This window comes from Stegostoma tigrinum, chromosome 4 (assembly GCF_030684315.1).
Source record: "Stegostoma tigrinum isolate sSteTig4 chromosome 4, sSteTig4.hap1, whole genome shotgun sequence".
In the NCBI taxonomy this organism is placed as follows: domain Eukaryota; kingdom Metazoa; phylum Chordata; class Chondrichthyes; order Orectolobiformes; family Stegostomatidae; genus Stegostoma; species Stegostoma tigrinum.
Genome location: NC_081357.1, coordinates 41,290,870 through 41,303,159, shown reverse-complemented (window position 1 = coordinate 41,303,159; position 12,290 = coordinate 41,290,870). Strand labels below are relative to the sequence as shown.

Sequence of the window (12,290 nt, the reverse complement as noted above, 5' to 3'; positions counted from 1 at the left end):
GTGTGAGAGTTTTGCTGGGTTTTCACTTGACTGTTGCAACAGAAGTGGGACAACTTGTGAGGACAGGATTATTCAACGCAACAAACAAATTGAATACTTTTAAAACAATTTCCATTTATAAAACAGAGCCGGTGAGAGGGAGTTACTTCGCAGAATTGAAAAGTCCTGACTGCAAGTTTGGACGGATCAAACGAATTGATCGGATCCACCGTTTTCATTTCTTCGGGATACGCGGTAAGGAGAGTGTCTCCGCCGGCTGGTCTCAAAGGTCTGTTCCCACCAACGGACAATGTCCACTCAAGGAAATGAAAGTAAGTACCTCTGCTCTGTTCCACCCCATCCCCCGGTATTTACCTGATAGGCTTTTTCTAGTAAAAGTTATAGCAACGAAAGACCAGAAAAATAATAGTTCCAAAGAACAGGATTTCGTTATTTGGAGTGTAATGAATATGAACATGCGGCACAGAGAGGGTCACTTGCTTTAAAGACCAGAATGTTTTTCTTAATTCATTCACGGGTTGTGGTCTTTGGAGGGTGCGTTGCGCAATGGTGGAACGTTGCAGCGAGCCCAGGAGAACGGTGTCGAACCGAAACGTCAACTTTCCTGCTCATTTCAAGCTGCATGGCCTGCCGTGTTCTTCCAGCTCCACGCTGTGTTATCCCGGGAGAGAAATGTTAGCTCCGGAACAAGTAGGTTTATTGAAATTGTAAGCAATTGGCCAGCCAGGATCATTCCTGTAGACAAAGGCGAGGTGTAGTGCAACCCGGTCTGTATTTAGCCTTGCCAGGAACAAAACCGAAGTTCCTGGAACAGCTCAGCAGCAGGTCTGGCAGCATCTGAGAAGGAAAAAAGGAGTTAACGTTTTGGGTCCGGCGACCCTTCCTCAGAACACAGGAAGGCAGGTTAGAGGACAAGGCATTATCAACAGCGAATATGGTAGACTAGATTGAAAGAAGTACAAAAAAAACCTGCCTCCCCCTCTGCTTCACCTGGAAGATGTATTTGGGGCCTTGGACAATGAGGAATGGAGGAGGTGAATGAGCAAGCGTTATATACCTTTTGTAATAGCATGTGGAGGGGGTGTGTGGACTGTCAGGCTTGATGCAGGGTGCTCCGCCAGCCCATTCACCACCTTTCCGTACCGTTCTCCATTTTTTATTACATCTGGCCCCTTCCTCCTCCACCCCCAACACTGTCAAAAGTGTGTTTTTTTAAAAAAAAATCAGACCTTTCAGTTCTAAAGAAGTCAAACTGGATTGCTGATAGGGTGAGTTTCTGCAGTTCTGTGTTTATATGTGCTATTGGAAAGCCTGACACTTGTTGTCTATTACTAAATGGCCCTAAAGTAATGAACCACTGCGGTTTGCACACTGAAAGTACTCCAAATCACTGTTAGTAGTTCAATTGTCCACCATCATTCGGGACTGGATGTGACAGAACTGCAAAGTTCTGATTTGGTCCATTGATTTTTGGATGGCTTTGCTTTATCTATTTCATATTTGCTGAAAATTATGCATTTATTTTGTTTTAACATCACCGTGTTTGTGCCTGGCACTATTTCACATTTGCTTTCTTTCAATATGAAGAAAAATCCTCATCTCTGCTTGCACGGTGTGGTGTTCCCTCTCAGCAGAAAAGCAAAGAATTGATGTAAACTTTTCCTTCCTATTGGCTATGTCGCCATCAGCAGCAAGCTTCTTTGAAAGCTATATCCTTTAGGAGTCATTCAATAGTAGTGCCACCGAGCAGCTCTGCAGATGGAACTGCAGATGCTGGAGAATCCAAGATAACAAGGTGTGGAGCTGGATGAACACAGCAGACCAAACAGCATCATTGGAGTGGGAAAGCTGACGTTTCGGGCCTAGACTCTTCAACAGAAAGTGTCAGGTGTTTGCGATCACAGTTGCCAAATATAGCCAGTCAGTCATTTGTAGGGATATTCAAATAATTTATTAACTTTGTTACGAAGCAGCAGTTTAGGTATGCATTATTTAATTAGACACAGAAAGGAAATCTACTTGCCATTCTGGAAGAGAATGCTTTACCAGCCCAGAAGCCATCCAACACAAGCAGTGGTTTTGAGTGGTGGGTGTTTATCTCTAATATTTTGTATTCTTTGGTGGTAGCCTGGTTAACAGTCTTTGTTCTTCTTTCAAACTCTTTGTCTTCTCCCTAGAAGGTGATGGTTCATTCCACGAGACATTCCACCTCGAACACACTTACGCGGTTCATACACCTTATTTTGGGGGCTGATGATCTGTACTCTGACAATCACCCATCTGAGCCCTTCTAGCTAATGATAATGGGCAGCTTCTCATGACAGCAGGATGACAGTTGTCCCATTGCTTGCCTAAATCTGAGGGTCAGCTTAACATTATTTCTAAGAGCAAAAGCTCCTTTTCCCAGGCGATATATTGGTAATAGGGTGCATACAGTGACAGATAAATCATTAATATCAATTCAATGGAGCATCATGACCTCGGTGATTTTTGTAACTTTCCTTTTGTTTTCATATGGGCTGGAAATTTGTAAAGCTAGTAACAGCAATTAAATGAAATCTCATGCTACAAAGTAAATTGAAGGAAAATTCAGTGTTAAAGTACACACATTTTTCAACTTAATAAATAAACAAAGAGATGTGGAAGCTGGAGAGCTGAAACTGAGGCGGGAGGCAGTCAACTTTCAAACTGTACACTATTTTGGTACCATTCCCTGAGTGTGGTATTGAGTTATGATGACTAAGACCCAAAAGAGATATCTCAACTCTAATCTTGGCTCAATTTTAGTGATTCAGGCTATTTAAATTATGAATTGTGACATTTTAAAGAGGGAAATGGGAGAGTGACTTTGCAAGTTATAGTCAGGTTTCTAGTCTTTACTACTTATGTTTTCTCAGTCAGTGTTGCCTAATATTCTTGTAAGTGAACTCTACTTTCTCTATAATGTTGTACAGTTTTTGTTTGGAAATTGATAACTTAAATTTGTAAAGTTGCAGATGATCAAAATGAAAATTCAAGAAATGAATCACAGAAGTGGACAAGATCCCAAATTTTCACACTAGTCTCTGCAGCATCACTGAACTTTAGTTCGATGATTTGTTATTCAATTTTGGCACCTTTCTTTCCAAAAGAGGTAATAAACATATTCTGTATTTACCTGAGTTGCATTCTTTTTGAAGACTTCCTTGAAAATATGATTCGTGCATTTGTAACTTGGGTTGGTTTCATAACTTTTTATTCATTAACAGGATTTGGGTGCCTCTGGCTAGGTCAGCATTTATTGGCCATCCCCAATTGCCCTTCAAGAAGGCAATGGTGAGCTGCCTTCTCAAGTCCCTGAAGTCTGTAGGGGGTTTTTAATTGTGTTACTTGGTGAATATGCCTAGGTATTTCTACTGTTCAAAAGTATTGCACTAATAGAATGTGCTTGATCAATGAACTGTCTATTAAAATTTAACAAAATAATTTTGTTGATGACGTTCTTTATCACCCTCTTCTCATTGGAATATAATTTTGTTTTGACTAAGGACACAGCCTCAGAGTAAAGGGAAGCCCCTTTATAAAGGAGATGAGGGGAAACTTCTTCAGCCAGAGGGTGGTGAATCAATGGAATTCATTTATGTTATAGTTGAGCTCACTATACGGTAAATGGAAAATTGATGCACAGAGAGATCTGGGTGTTCAGGTCCGTTGTACCCCGAAGGCAGCAACGCAGGTCAATAGAGTGGTCAAGAAGGCATACGGCATGCTTTCATTCATTGGACGGGGTATTGATTACAAGAGTTGGCAGGTCATATTACAGTTTGTATAGGACTTTAGTTTGACCACATTTGGAATACTGCATACAGTTCTGGTTCCCACATTACCAAAAGGATGTGGATGCTTTGGAGAGGGTGCAGAGGAGGTTCACCAGGATGTTGCCTGATATGGAGGGCACTAGCTATGAAGAGAGATTGAATATATTAGGATTATTTACATTAGAAAGAAGAAGAAGGGTAACCTGATTGAGGTCTGCAAGATCATGAGAGATATAGACAGGGTGGATAGCAAGAAGCTTTTTCCCCAGTGGGGGACTCATTTACTAGGGTTCACGATTTCAGGGTGAGAGGGGAAAAGTTTAAGGAAGATATGCGTGGAAATCTCTTTATGCAGAGGGTGGTGGCTACCTGGAACACATTGCCAGTGGTGGTGGTAGAGGCGGGCACAATAGTGTCATTTAAGATGTATCTCTTCAGATACATGAATGGGCAGGGAGTGAAGGGATACAGATCCTTGGAAAATAGGCAACAGGTTTAGATAGAGGATCTGGATCAGTGCAGGCCTGGAGGGCCGAAGAACCTGATCCTGTGCTGTAATTTTCTTTGTTCTTGATTGTAGAAGGCTGTGGAGGCCACGTAATTGATTATATTTAAGATAGAGGTAGATAGGTTCTTGCTTTTCAAGGACATCAAAAGTTACATGGAGAGAGTGGGAAAATGGGCTTGAGAAACTTATCAACTATGATTGAATGGCAGTGCAGACTCAATGGGCCGAATGGCATAATTTCTGCTCCTGTGTCTTTTGGTCTAACATGTTGCCTTAACAGACACTCCTCATATTTGTAGTACATATTTGTAGGCTTGAGAATGAGGTTATCTATTTGCTTTTTAGTGTCAACTTTTGAATTTATTTTATGCTTTTGGAAGAATGTCATAAAATAAATCATTCATACATAATAAGACACTATATATAAATGCAAATAATTGAAACCAAATGACTTCACCTCAGCCTATTGTTGCAAACAAATGAAGCAATTAAAAATTGGTCTTTCGGTTGGTAAGTCAAAGGTGATATTAGGTGAGACTGTCAAATTCTCCGCCAAAGTGACAGATCTTCTGAAGAGTCTTCAAGTAGGAGAGGAAGATGGAAGTGTATAGAGAGAATTCCAAAGCATTGGGCTAAAGTAAGTCAGTGGAGCCAAGGGAGTGGGTGAGTGGGACGCTGTAGCGTAAGATATTGGTTTTAGTGGGGGCAAAGTTGAATGCAAATTCAAGAATGAAGAGCTGACCAGGAGAACATTTGGAATAGTTGCATCCGGACGTGACTAGTGTGAATTAATTTTATGTAGCTGATAGGGTGTGATGGTGTGAATTAAGTAGAAGTAGGCAATTTTAGTGGAAAGAATGTGGAGTTGTAAGTGTTCTGAGGAAGGGTCACTGGACCTGAACTGGTCACTCTGTTTTCTCCTTCACAGATGCTGCCAGACCTGCTGAGCTTTTCCAGCAACTTTATGTTCCTGATTTACAGCATCCGCAATCCTTTTGGTTTTTATTAGAAATTGTGAGCGGTCTGATTCAGGCTGAGACAAGACAGTCAGTAGCAAGGGCTCAGCATTTAGGGTACATTTAAGTAGAGTTTTTCCCATGTTTAAAATGAGGATGTTGTGATTTATTAAAGACACAGAAAGCTTCTTCACATGTGTAGTTTGTGTCAGGAGTGCACTGACAGAAAGTGTGGTGGCAGTAGGTTGAACTGAGATAATCAGTAGGGCATCGGACGACTATTTCTATTCAAATAATGTGCAGGTATACCAGGAAAAAGACAGGAGAATGGCATTAAGTCATGATGGTCTTTTGGAGAGCCAGTGCAGACACAATGCACCAGCTGGTCTCCTTTTGACATATAACACTTTGCCAAAGCCACACAGCATCTGTCTTGATATGATTGAGAAAGGTACTGCGAAGCTTGGTCCTGCTTGTGTATCAAGAATTGACAAACTGTAAATCAAATTATTAAAAGATGTCCTGTGGAATAAAGAAAAAGATCCAACGATGGATACCGACATGTTTTGACTATAGGCAGCTTATTAATAATACAAATACATGTATAACGAGCAGGAGTAAGACCTGACCCCTACACCCTAGTCCATCATTCAGTATGATCATGACTGACCTAATTGCTGATTACACTGCATTCCTGCCTACTCTTACTGGCCAATAACCTTTCACCCTTGCTTAAGAATCTTTCTCACTCTGCATTAAAAGGATGTAAGGACTCTGTTTCCAAAGACTCTCAGCCCCTAGACCATCTTCTCCCAGACATTCAAGTTGGTCAGCATTCCTCAGCACCTCAGGTCATGCTCCACTCGCAACAACTGCCTGCATCCTCCATGCATGGAAGTTGACCTTAACAAAGCACCAGTTTTCAGAGTACTGAATATGAAAGGAGAGAAGTGCTTAGTTGAGGTGCACAAGACGTTGTCAGTCGTGGGCCTAGTCCAATATCTAACCAGTCTCTTGGACATAGTCAAGGGGCTCTGTTGTTTAGAAATGTTCAGCTTTCACAGCATTTTGGGCAATAAAGCAGGGCAGGTGACTGAAGTAAAAGTGAGGGAAACACTTTAGGTCTAGTAATCATAATTCTATTAGTTTCAAAATGGTTAAGGAAAAAGATAAGCCATCCATAAAAATTAAAACTTTTAATTGGAGTCAGGCAAATTTTAATGGTATGAAATGAGAACTTTCAAATGTTGATTGGAGTAGACTGTTTGCAGGTAAAAGGATGTCTGACAAGTGGGAGGCATTCAAAAGTTAGACAATGAGAGTTCAGAGGCTTTTGTTCCTGTCAGGGTGAAGATAAGGCTGGTAAGATTAAGGAACAATGGATGAATAAAGATATTGAGGTTTTAGTAAAGAATAAAAGGAAAATCTTATTTTAGATGTCGACAACTTAGTTCAATTGCATCTCTTAATCTCTTTTATGTTTGTCATTTATATAATGATTATTTGGATGAGAATATAGAAAACATGTAAAGTAAGTTTGTGGACAACACCAAAAGTAGACAGTGAAAAGGTTTTCTAACATTACAAAAGGACCTTGTTCAGATGGGTCAATGGGCTGAAAAACGGCAGATGGAGTTCAATCTGGATAAATGTGAGGTATTGCATTTTGGCACAACAAACAAGGGTAACGTTTACACAATTAATGATGGGGCCTTGAGTAGCATTGTAGAACAACGGGATCGAGGGATGCGGGGAAGTAATTCTTTGAAGTTTGCACCACATATAGACAGGGTGATTAAAAAGATGCTTGGCACACTTGCCTTCATTGCTCAGTCCTTTGAGTGTAGGAGTTGAGAAGTCATGTTGAGCTTGTAAAGTTCATTGGTGAGGCCTATTCTGGAATACTGTGTCCAGCTCTGGTCGCCCAGTTATAGGAAGGACATGATCAAGCTGGAGAGGTTCAAAAGAGATTAACCAGAATTGAGTTATAAGGAAAGGCTGGATGGGCTGGGCTTTTGCTGGAGCATAGGAGGTTGAGAGCTGACCTGATATTAGTTTATAAAATAATGAGATGTATAGATGGAGTTAATGGTATTTGTCTTTTCTCAAGTGTGGGGAATTTAAAGACTGGGGGTACATTTTTAAGGTGAGAGGAGAGAGATGAAAAAAAAAAGCATCAGGGGCAAATTTTTCACACAGAGGGTGGTTCAAGTTTGGAATGAACTTCCCAAGTAAGTGGTAGATGTGGGTACAATTACAATGTTCAAAAGGACGTTTGGATAAGTACATGAATAGGAGAGGTTAGGAGGCATATGGGCCAGGAGCAGGCAAGTGGGACTAGTTTAGTTTGGGATTATGTTCAGTATTGACTAGTTGGACCGAAGGGTCTGTTTCCATCCTGTATGACTCTATCTGAAGCTTCCTCTTGTATTTATCAAAGTGTTGTGCTTCTATGGGTACTAGGAAGAAAGCTAACTTTCTGAAAGGGTCATAAGATTGCCTGGCACTAAGGAAGGCTGCCACTCTGTGTTCATTCTTGTAGCTGCAGCTAACATGACAATTGATCACATAGGTAATGATATAAAATGAACACATATTTATAAGTGTGAGATTCTTTACAATGAAGTTTCATCTGTGCCACCTATTGTCTTCACGGGATTTTCTTTTTCGTTTCCTTATAGGTGCAGTTCTAGGGTTCACAGGTGGGGTGGAGGGATCCTACCTACTAGTGGAGATTATTGAAGTTTGAGTTCTGGACGGATAACCCCACGAGCATTTTAGCCAAGAGGGCCAAGATATGCAGATAGTGTCCTGGCCAGAAATGAGCTAACTCTGCCTGGTTTGTACATCCATAAGGTAGAGGTGGAGGGGCAAGGCCCCTCTTGACTGTCCAGAAAGGAGACTTCTGGGGAGCCCACAAAAGGTTCCCCCTCAGATTGAATGTCTGTTGGCACCAACGTGCCTTCTTGAGAGGAAGGGACACCTGAAAACTTTTTTTCTGTAATGATGGTTGATGTGGTATCTCACCAAATGCATTCCAGAATTCTAAGTGCAGAATATCCAGTAGTTCCACTCAATCCGTAGCACGTGTTACTTCTCAAAGAACTCCAATAAATTGTTCAGTAGCATGTTCTTTTCGTAAAACCATGTTGACTGTGCCTGATTACCTTGAATTTTTCTAAGTGTCCTGCTATAAGTTCATTAATAACAGCTCCTAATATCTTAGTAATGAAAAATGGTAAGATAATTGCCTTTAGTTTGCTGCTTTTTGTTTCTCTCCGTTTTGAGTCAATGAGTCATATTTGCTACTTTCCATACAGTAGAATCATTTGTATTGCATTTACTATATATTACTTTCTTTGCAGGCAGGAAGGAAAGGAGCCAATGACACTGTTGTCGGAATGATTTTTGGATGTTTTGCTTTATTTAATCTTATATTTTCACTGCTACTAGGGAAATATGTAAGTATAATATTTTAATATTTTTATTCTTTTGCACTAGGACCTTAGGTTTATTTTAAGCTAATAACACTTGCCACAGTCAACATTTATTTAATGTTAGGAAAGCACAGTCTCTTTTATTAAAGCAGTATATTACTAATGCTTCTAGACAATTAACTGGGTGTAACCTACAGCTACAATCTTCATTGCATCAAATACATGGCAGAGCCTGCTAGCTTCATTGTGTTACATGGAGTACTGATATTGGTTCCTCAAGTCTTCTGAGAGGATTTGAAGAATTATGGTTTAAATTAAAAAGCAGAGCATCAACATTTCTGACATAATAGGTACTGCAGATGCTGGAGAATCCGAGATAACAAGGTGTGGAGCTGGATGAACACAGGCCAAGCAACATCTTAGGAGCAGGATAGCTGACGTTTCGGGCCCAGACCCCTCATCAACATTTCTGGATTGTTACTTGTGTTACATCTAATTGGAATGAGGAAAAATGGATTAGAAGTTTGAATATTGCCTGAAAGAATGACGGAAGAAACTGGGAATTTGATTTGTGGCTCATTGGGACAGATATTGGTAAGGTAGAAGGCTAGGCTCTACATGAACCAATCTGAAACCAGTGTGGTAGCAAATTGGATAACTAGACCTATAGGTAGGAAATTGAGCTTATGTGGTGCTGCTTGAAAGAATTTAGGAAATTCAGAAGTGCTACAAGGGAAATGTTAAAATGCTACTCTGTGCTCACAAGAACATGTAGGTCCTAAACCCTGGTCAACTGGCTTTTAAAAGGCTCCTACATATCAAGTGTGGATTTACCGTCAAACAGTGCTTGCTTAATACTGTTATAATTAGTCTTCCCCCAAGTTAACACTTCCACCCAAGGATCAGTCTTATCCTTTTTGATAACTAACTTAAAACTTAGAAAGTTATGATCACTATTCCCAAAATGCTCCCCCTGTAAAATTTAAATCACCTGGCCAGGCTCTTCCCCCAGTACAGTGTCTAATATGGCCCCTTCTCTAATTGGACTATCTACATATTTTTTCAAGAATCCCTCCTGGATGCATGTAACAAATTCTGCCTTATCTAAGCCCTTGACACTTAGGGAGTCCCAGTGAATATTGAGGAAATTGAAATCACCAATTTCCACAACCCTGTTGTCTTTACAACCTTCCATGATCTGCTTACATATCTGTTCCTGTAATTTCCACAGGCTGTTGTGAGGCCTGTTGCATAACCCCATCATATTGAGTAGACCTTTCTTATTCCTAACTTCTATCCATATCACCTTGCTGGATGATTCCTCCAAGATGTCCTCTCCTAGTACAATTGTGACATTTTGCTTCATCAGTAATCCAACTCCCTGACTCCTTTTACATCCTTCCTGTCATGCCTGAAACATCTAAACCCTGGAATGTTGAGCTACCAGTCCTGCCCTTCTATCAACCAAATTTCTGTACTAGCTATCACATCTAAGTCCCATGCACTAATCTAAGCTCTGAGCTCATCCATCTTATCTGTTATACTCCTTGCATTAAAATAAATACACTTCAGACCACTGGCCCTTCTTTGTTTATTAACCTGGCCCTGTCTTTTGTTCCTCCTGGACTTACTTGATTTAGCTCCTCTGTTCTCTTCAAACACTCCACAAGCTGACCTGCTTAGGTTCCCACCCCACTGCCACACTAGTTTCTATCATTAAGGAAGTAGTGTTGAGCTGCCTTCTTGAAGTGGTTTATTTGGTGTAGGTGCACTCACAATGATGTTAGGGATGGAGTTCCAGGTTTTTGACTTGGTGACAGTGCAGGAAAAATGATTCGATTCCAAGTTAGAGAGATGAGCGTTTTGTACTTGCAGTTGGTGGTATTCCTTTGTATCAGCTGTCTTTTCTTCTAGATGATAGTGGGTTGAAAGGTGCTAGGAATTAATCTTACTGGCACGAAATGTCCACCTGTTTAGAATGTAGATATTTTACGTGTACTTGCGCTTTTAAAAATTATTATAGCCCTGCACAATTGATGTAATAAGTTGAGATTAAATTTTGACAGGTTAAATTTTCTGATAACTTGTTTATATATTTGCAGATTGTACAAGTTGGAGCAAAATTTATGTTTGTCTCTGGAATGTTCATTTCTGGCTGTTGTACTATCCTTTTTGGGTAAGCCATCCATTGGATTTTATTTGGCATTTACTTGAAGTTCAGTCTTTGCCATTTGAATGTGTAAGTTGATGTTCAGATTGTGGTGCTTTTCCATTTGTATACAACTGTGAAAACAACTTTTCAACAGTACTGATAATTTCAGTAAATTATGTAATAGAAGGTGGTTGGAATGCAGTTACTAACATTGAATTAGGGACAAGTTATTTAAAATTCAAGAACTGGAATTTTACCAGATTGATGTTTTTTATTTGCAGTATTGAGAACAAAATCCATATGGTCATGTATTTGCAAGAGGCAAAATTGTTGGTTAAATATTGGTTGTTTGTGGTAGTTGTATACTAAAGCACCATAATCTGAACCCCAACTCACACGTTCAACAGCCATGGTCTGGTTCGCAAAGTGGTGTAATAACTTTTCTACATTTATGTCCACGCGCTAAACTTTAATGGCCCTAATTTAGCAGTGAGTGATACTTTGCCAGCAATTACCCATTGTTTCTTTTTAAATTTGCTGGCTTTTAAATGGCAATCACTGCATGGTCGTCAGCTCAACACAGAAAGAGATTAGGAACAAAGGCAACCAAAAGTGTGTCTCTTCAACTAATCAAAAAGAAGAATTTTCAAAGATATAATTGTCATAGAGGAGGTGTGATAAAGACTCGCTAAATTAATTCCTGGGATAAAGGGATAGTCCCATGATAAGAAATTAAATGGACTTGGCCTTTACTGTTAATGAGGGGTCATCTCATTCAAACACAACAAATCTCATGCAGGACTTTAACAGCTCTATGGACATATCTACAACATGTACTACAGTAGTTCAAGAAGGCAGTTTATCAGCACTGTCTTTTCATGAACAATTAGGGATGCCCACATCATGCGAAAGAATAAAAAAATGGATTCTCAAGGGCAGAATTCGATAAGCACAGATAACTCAAAGGAATGTGGCACAGAAGAGATTGCAGAGATACAGAGGTGGTGAGATCAAGAAGGGGTTTGAAAATAAGGATAAGAATTTTAAAATCAAGCAGTTGCTTAATCAGGCGCTAGCATAGCAGAGGATTGATGAGTGACTGGGACTTGGTGCAAATAAGGACACAAGCTGCAGACTTTTAGATAACCTCAAATTTGCAAATGGTACAAATGCACATTGGTCAGGTATGCTTTGCAATAGCTAAGTTTGGATGTACCAAGGTCAGAGATGATGGGTTCAACAGAAGATGATTGAGGCAGGAGCAGTGTTGGATGATATTACTGAAGTGCAAGTAAGTCATCATAGTGACAGCACAAGGATGTAGTTGGAAGCTTACAAACAGGTTCAACGTTAGACACTCAGCTAGGGAACAGAGTTTGTGGAAAGACCGTAGAACCCCCTACAGTGCAAATAGAGGTCATTCAGCCCATCAAGTCTGTA

At 40.1% G+C, this 12,290-nt stretch overlaps 1 protein-coding gene across 9 annotated transcripts in view; it reads left to right on the top strand.

The window, feature by feature from the left end:
• slc18b1 (solute carrier family 18 member B1) overlaps positions 1-12,290 on the top strand; it is a 41,514-nt gene that overhangs the window by 4,372 nt on the left and 24,852 nt on the right. For 3 of the 9 annotated variants that reach the window (XM_048530644.1, XM_048530643.2, XM_048530645.2), the window contains exons 2-5: positions 127-311; positions 2,991-3,133; positions 8,627-8,722; positions 10,801-10,874. In XM_048530644.1, the coding sequence (XP_048386601.1) occupies positions 290-311; positions 2,991-3,133; positions 8,627-8,722; positions 10,801-10,874 (335 nt within the window). In that variant the 5' untranslated portion in view covers positions 127-289. Of the gene's footprint in view, positions 1-2; positions 312-1,930; positions 2,087-2,990; positions 3,134-8,626; positions 8,723-10,800; positions 10,875-12,290 lie in introns of those variants that run through there. The other 6 variants (XM_048530646.2, XM_059645288.1, XM_048530647.2 and 3 more) reach the window with 6 other exon arrangements.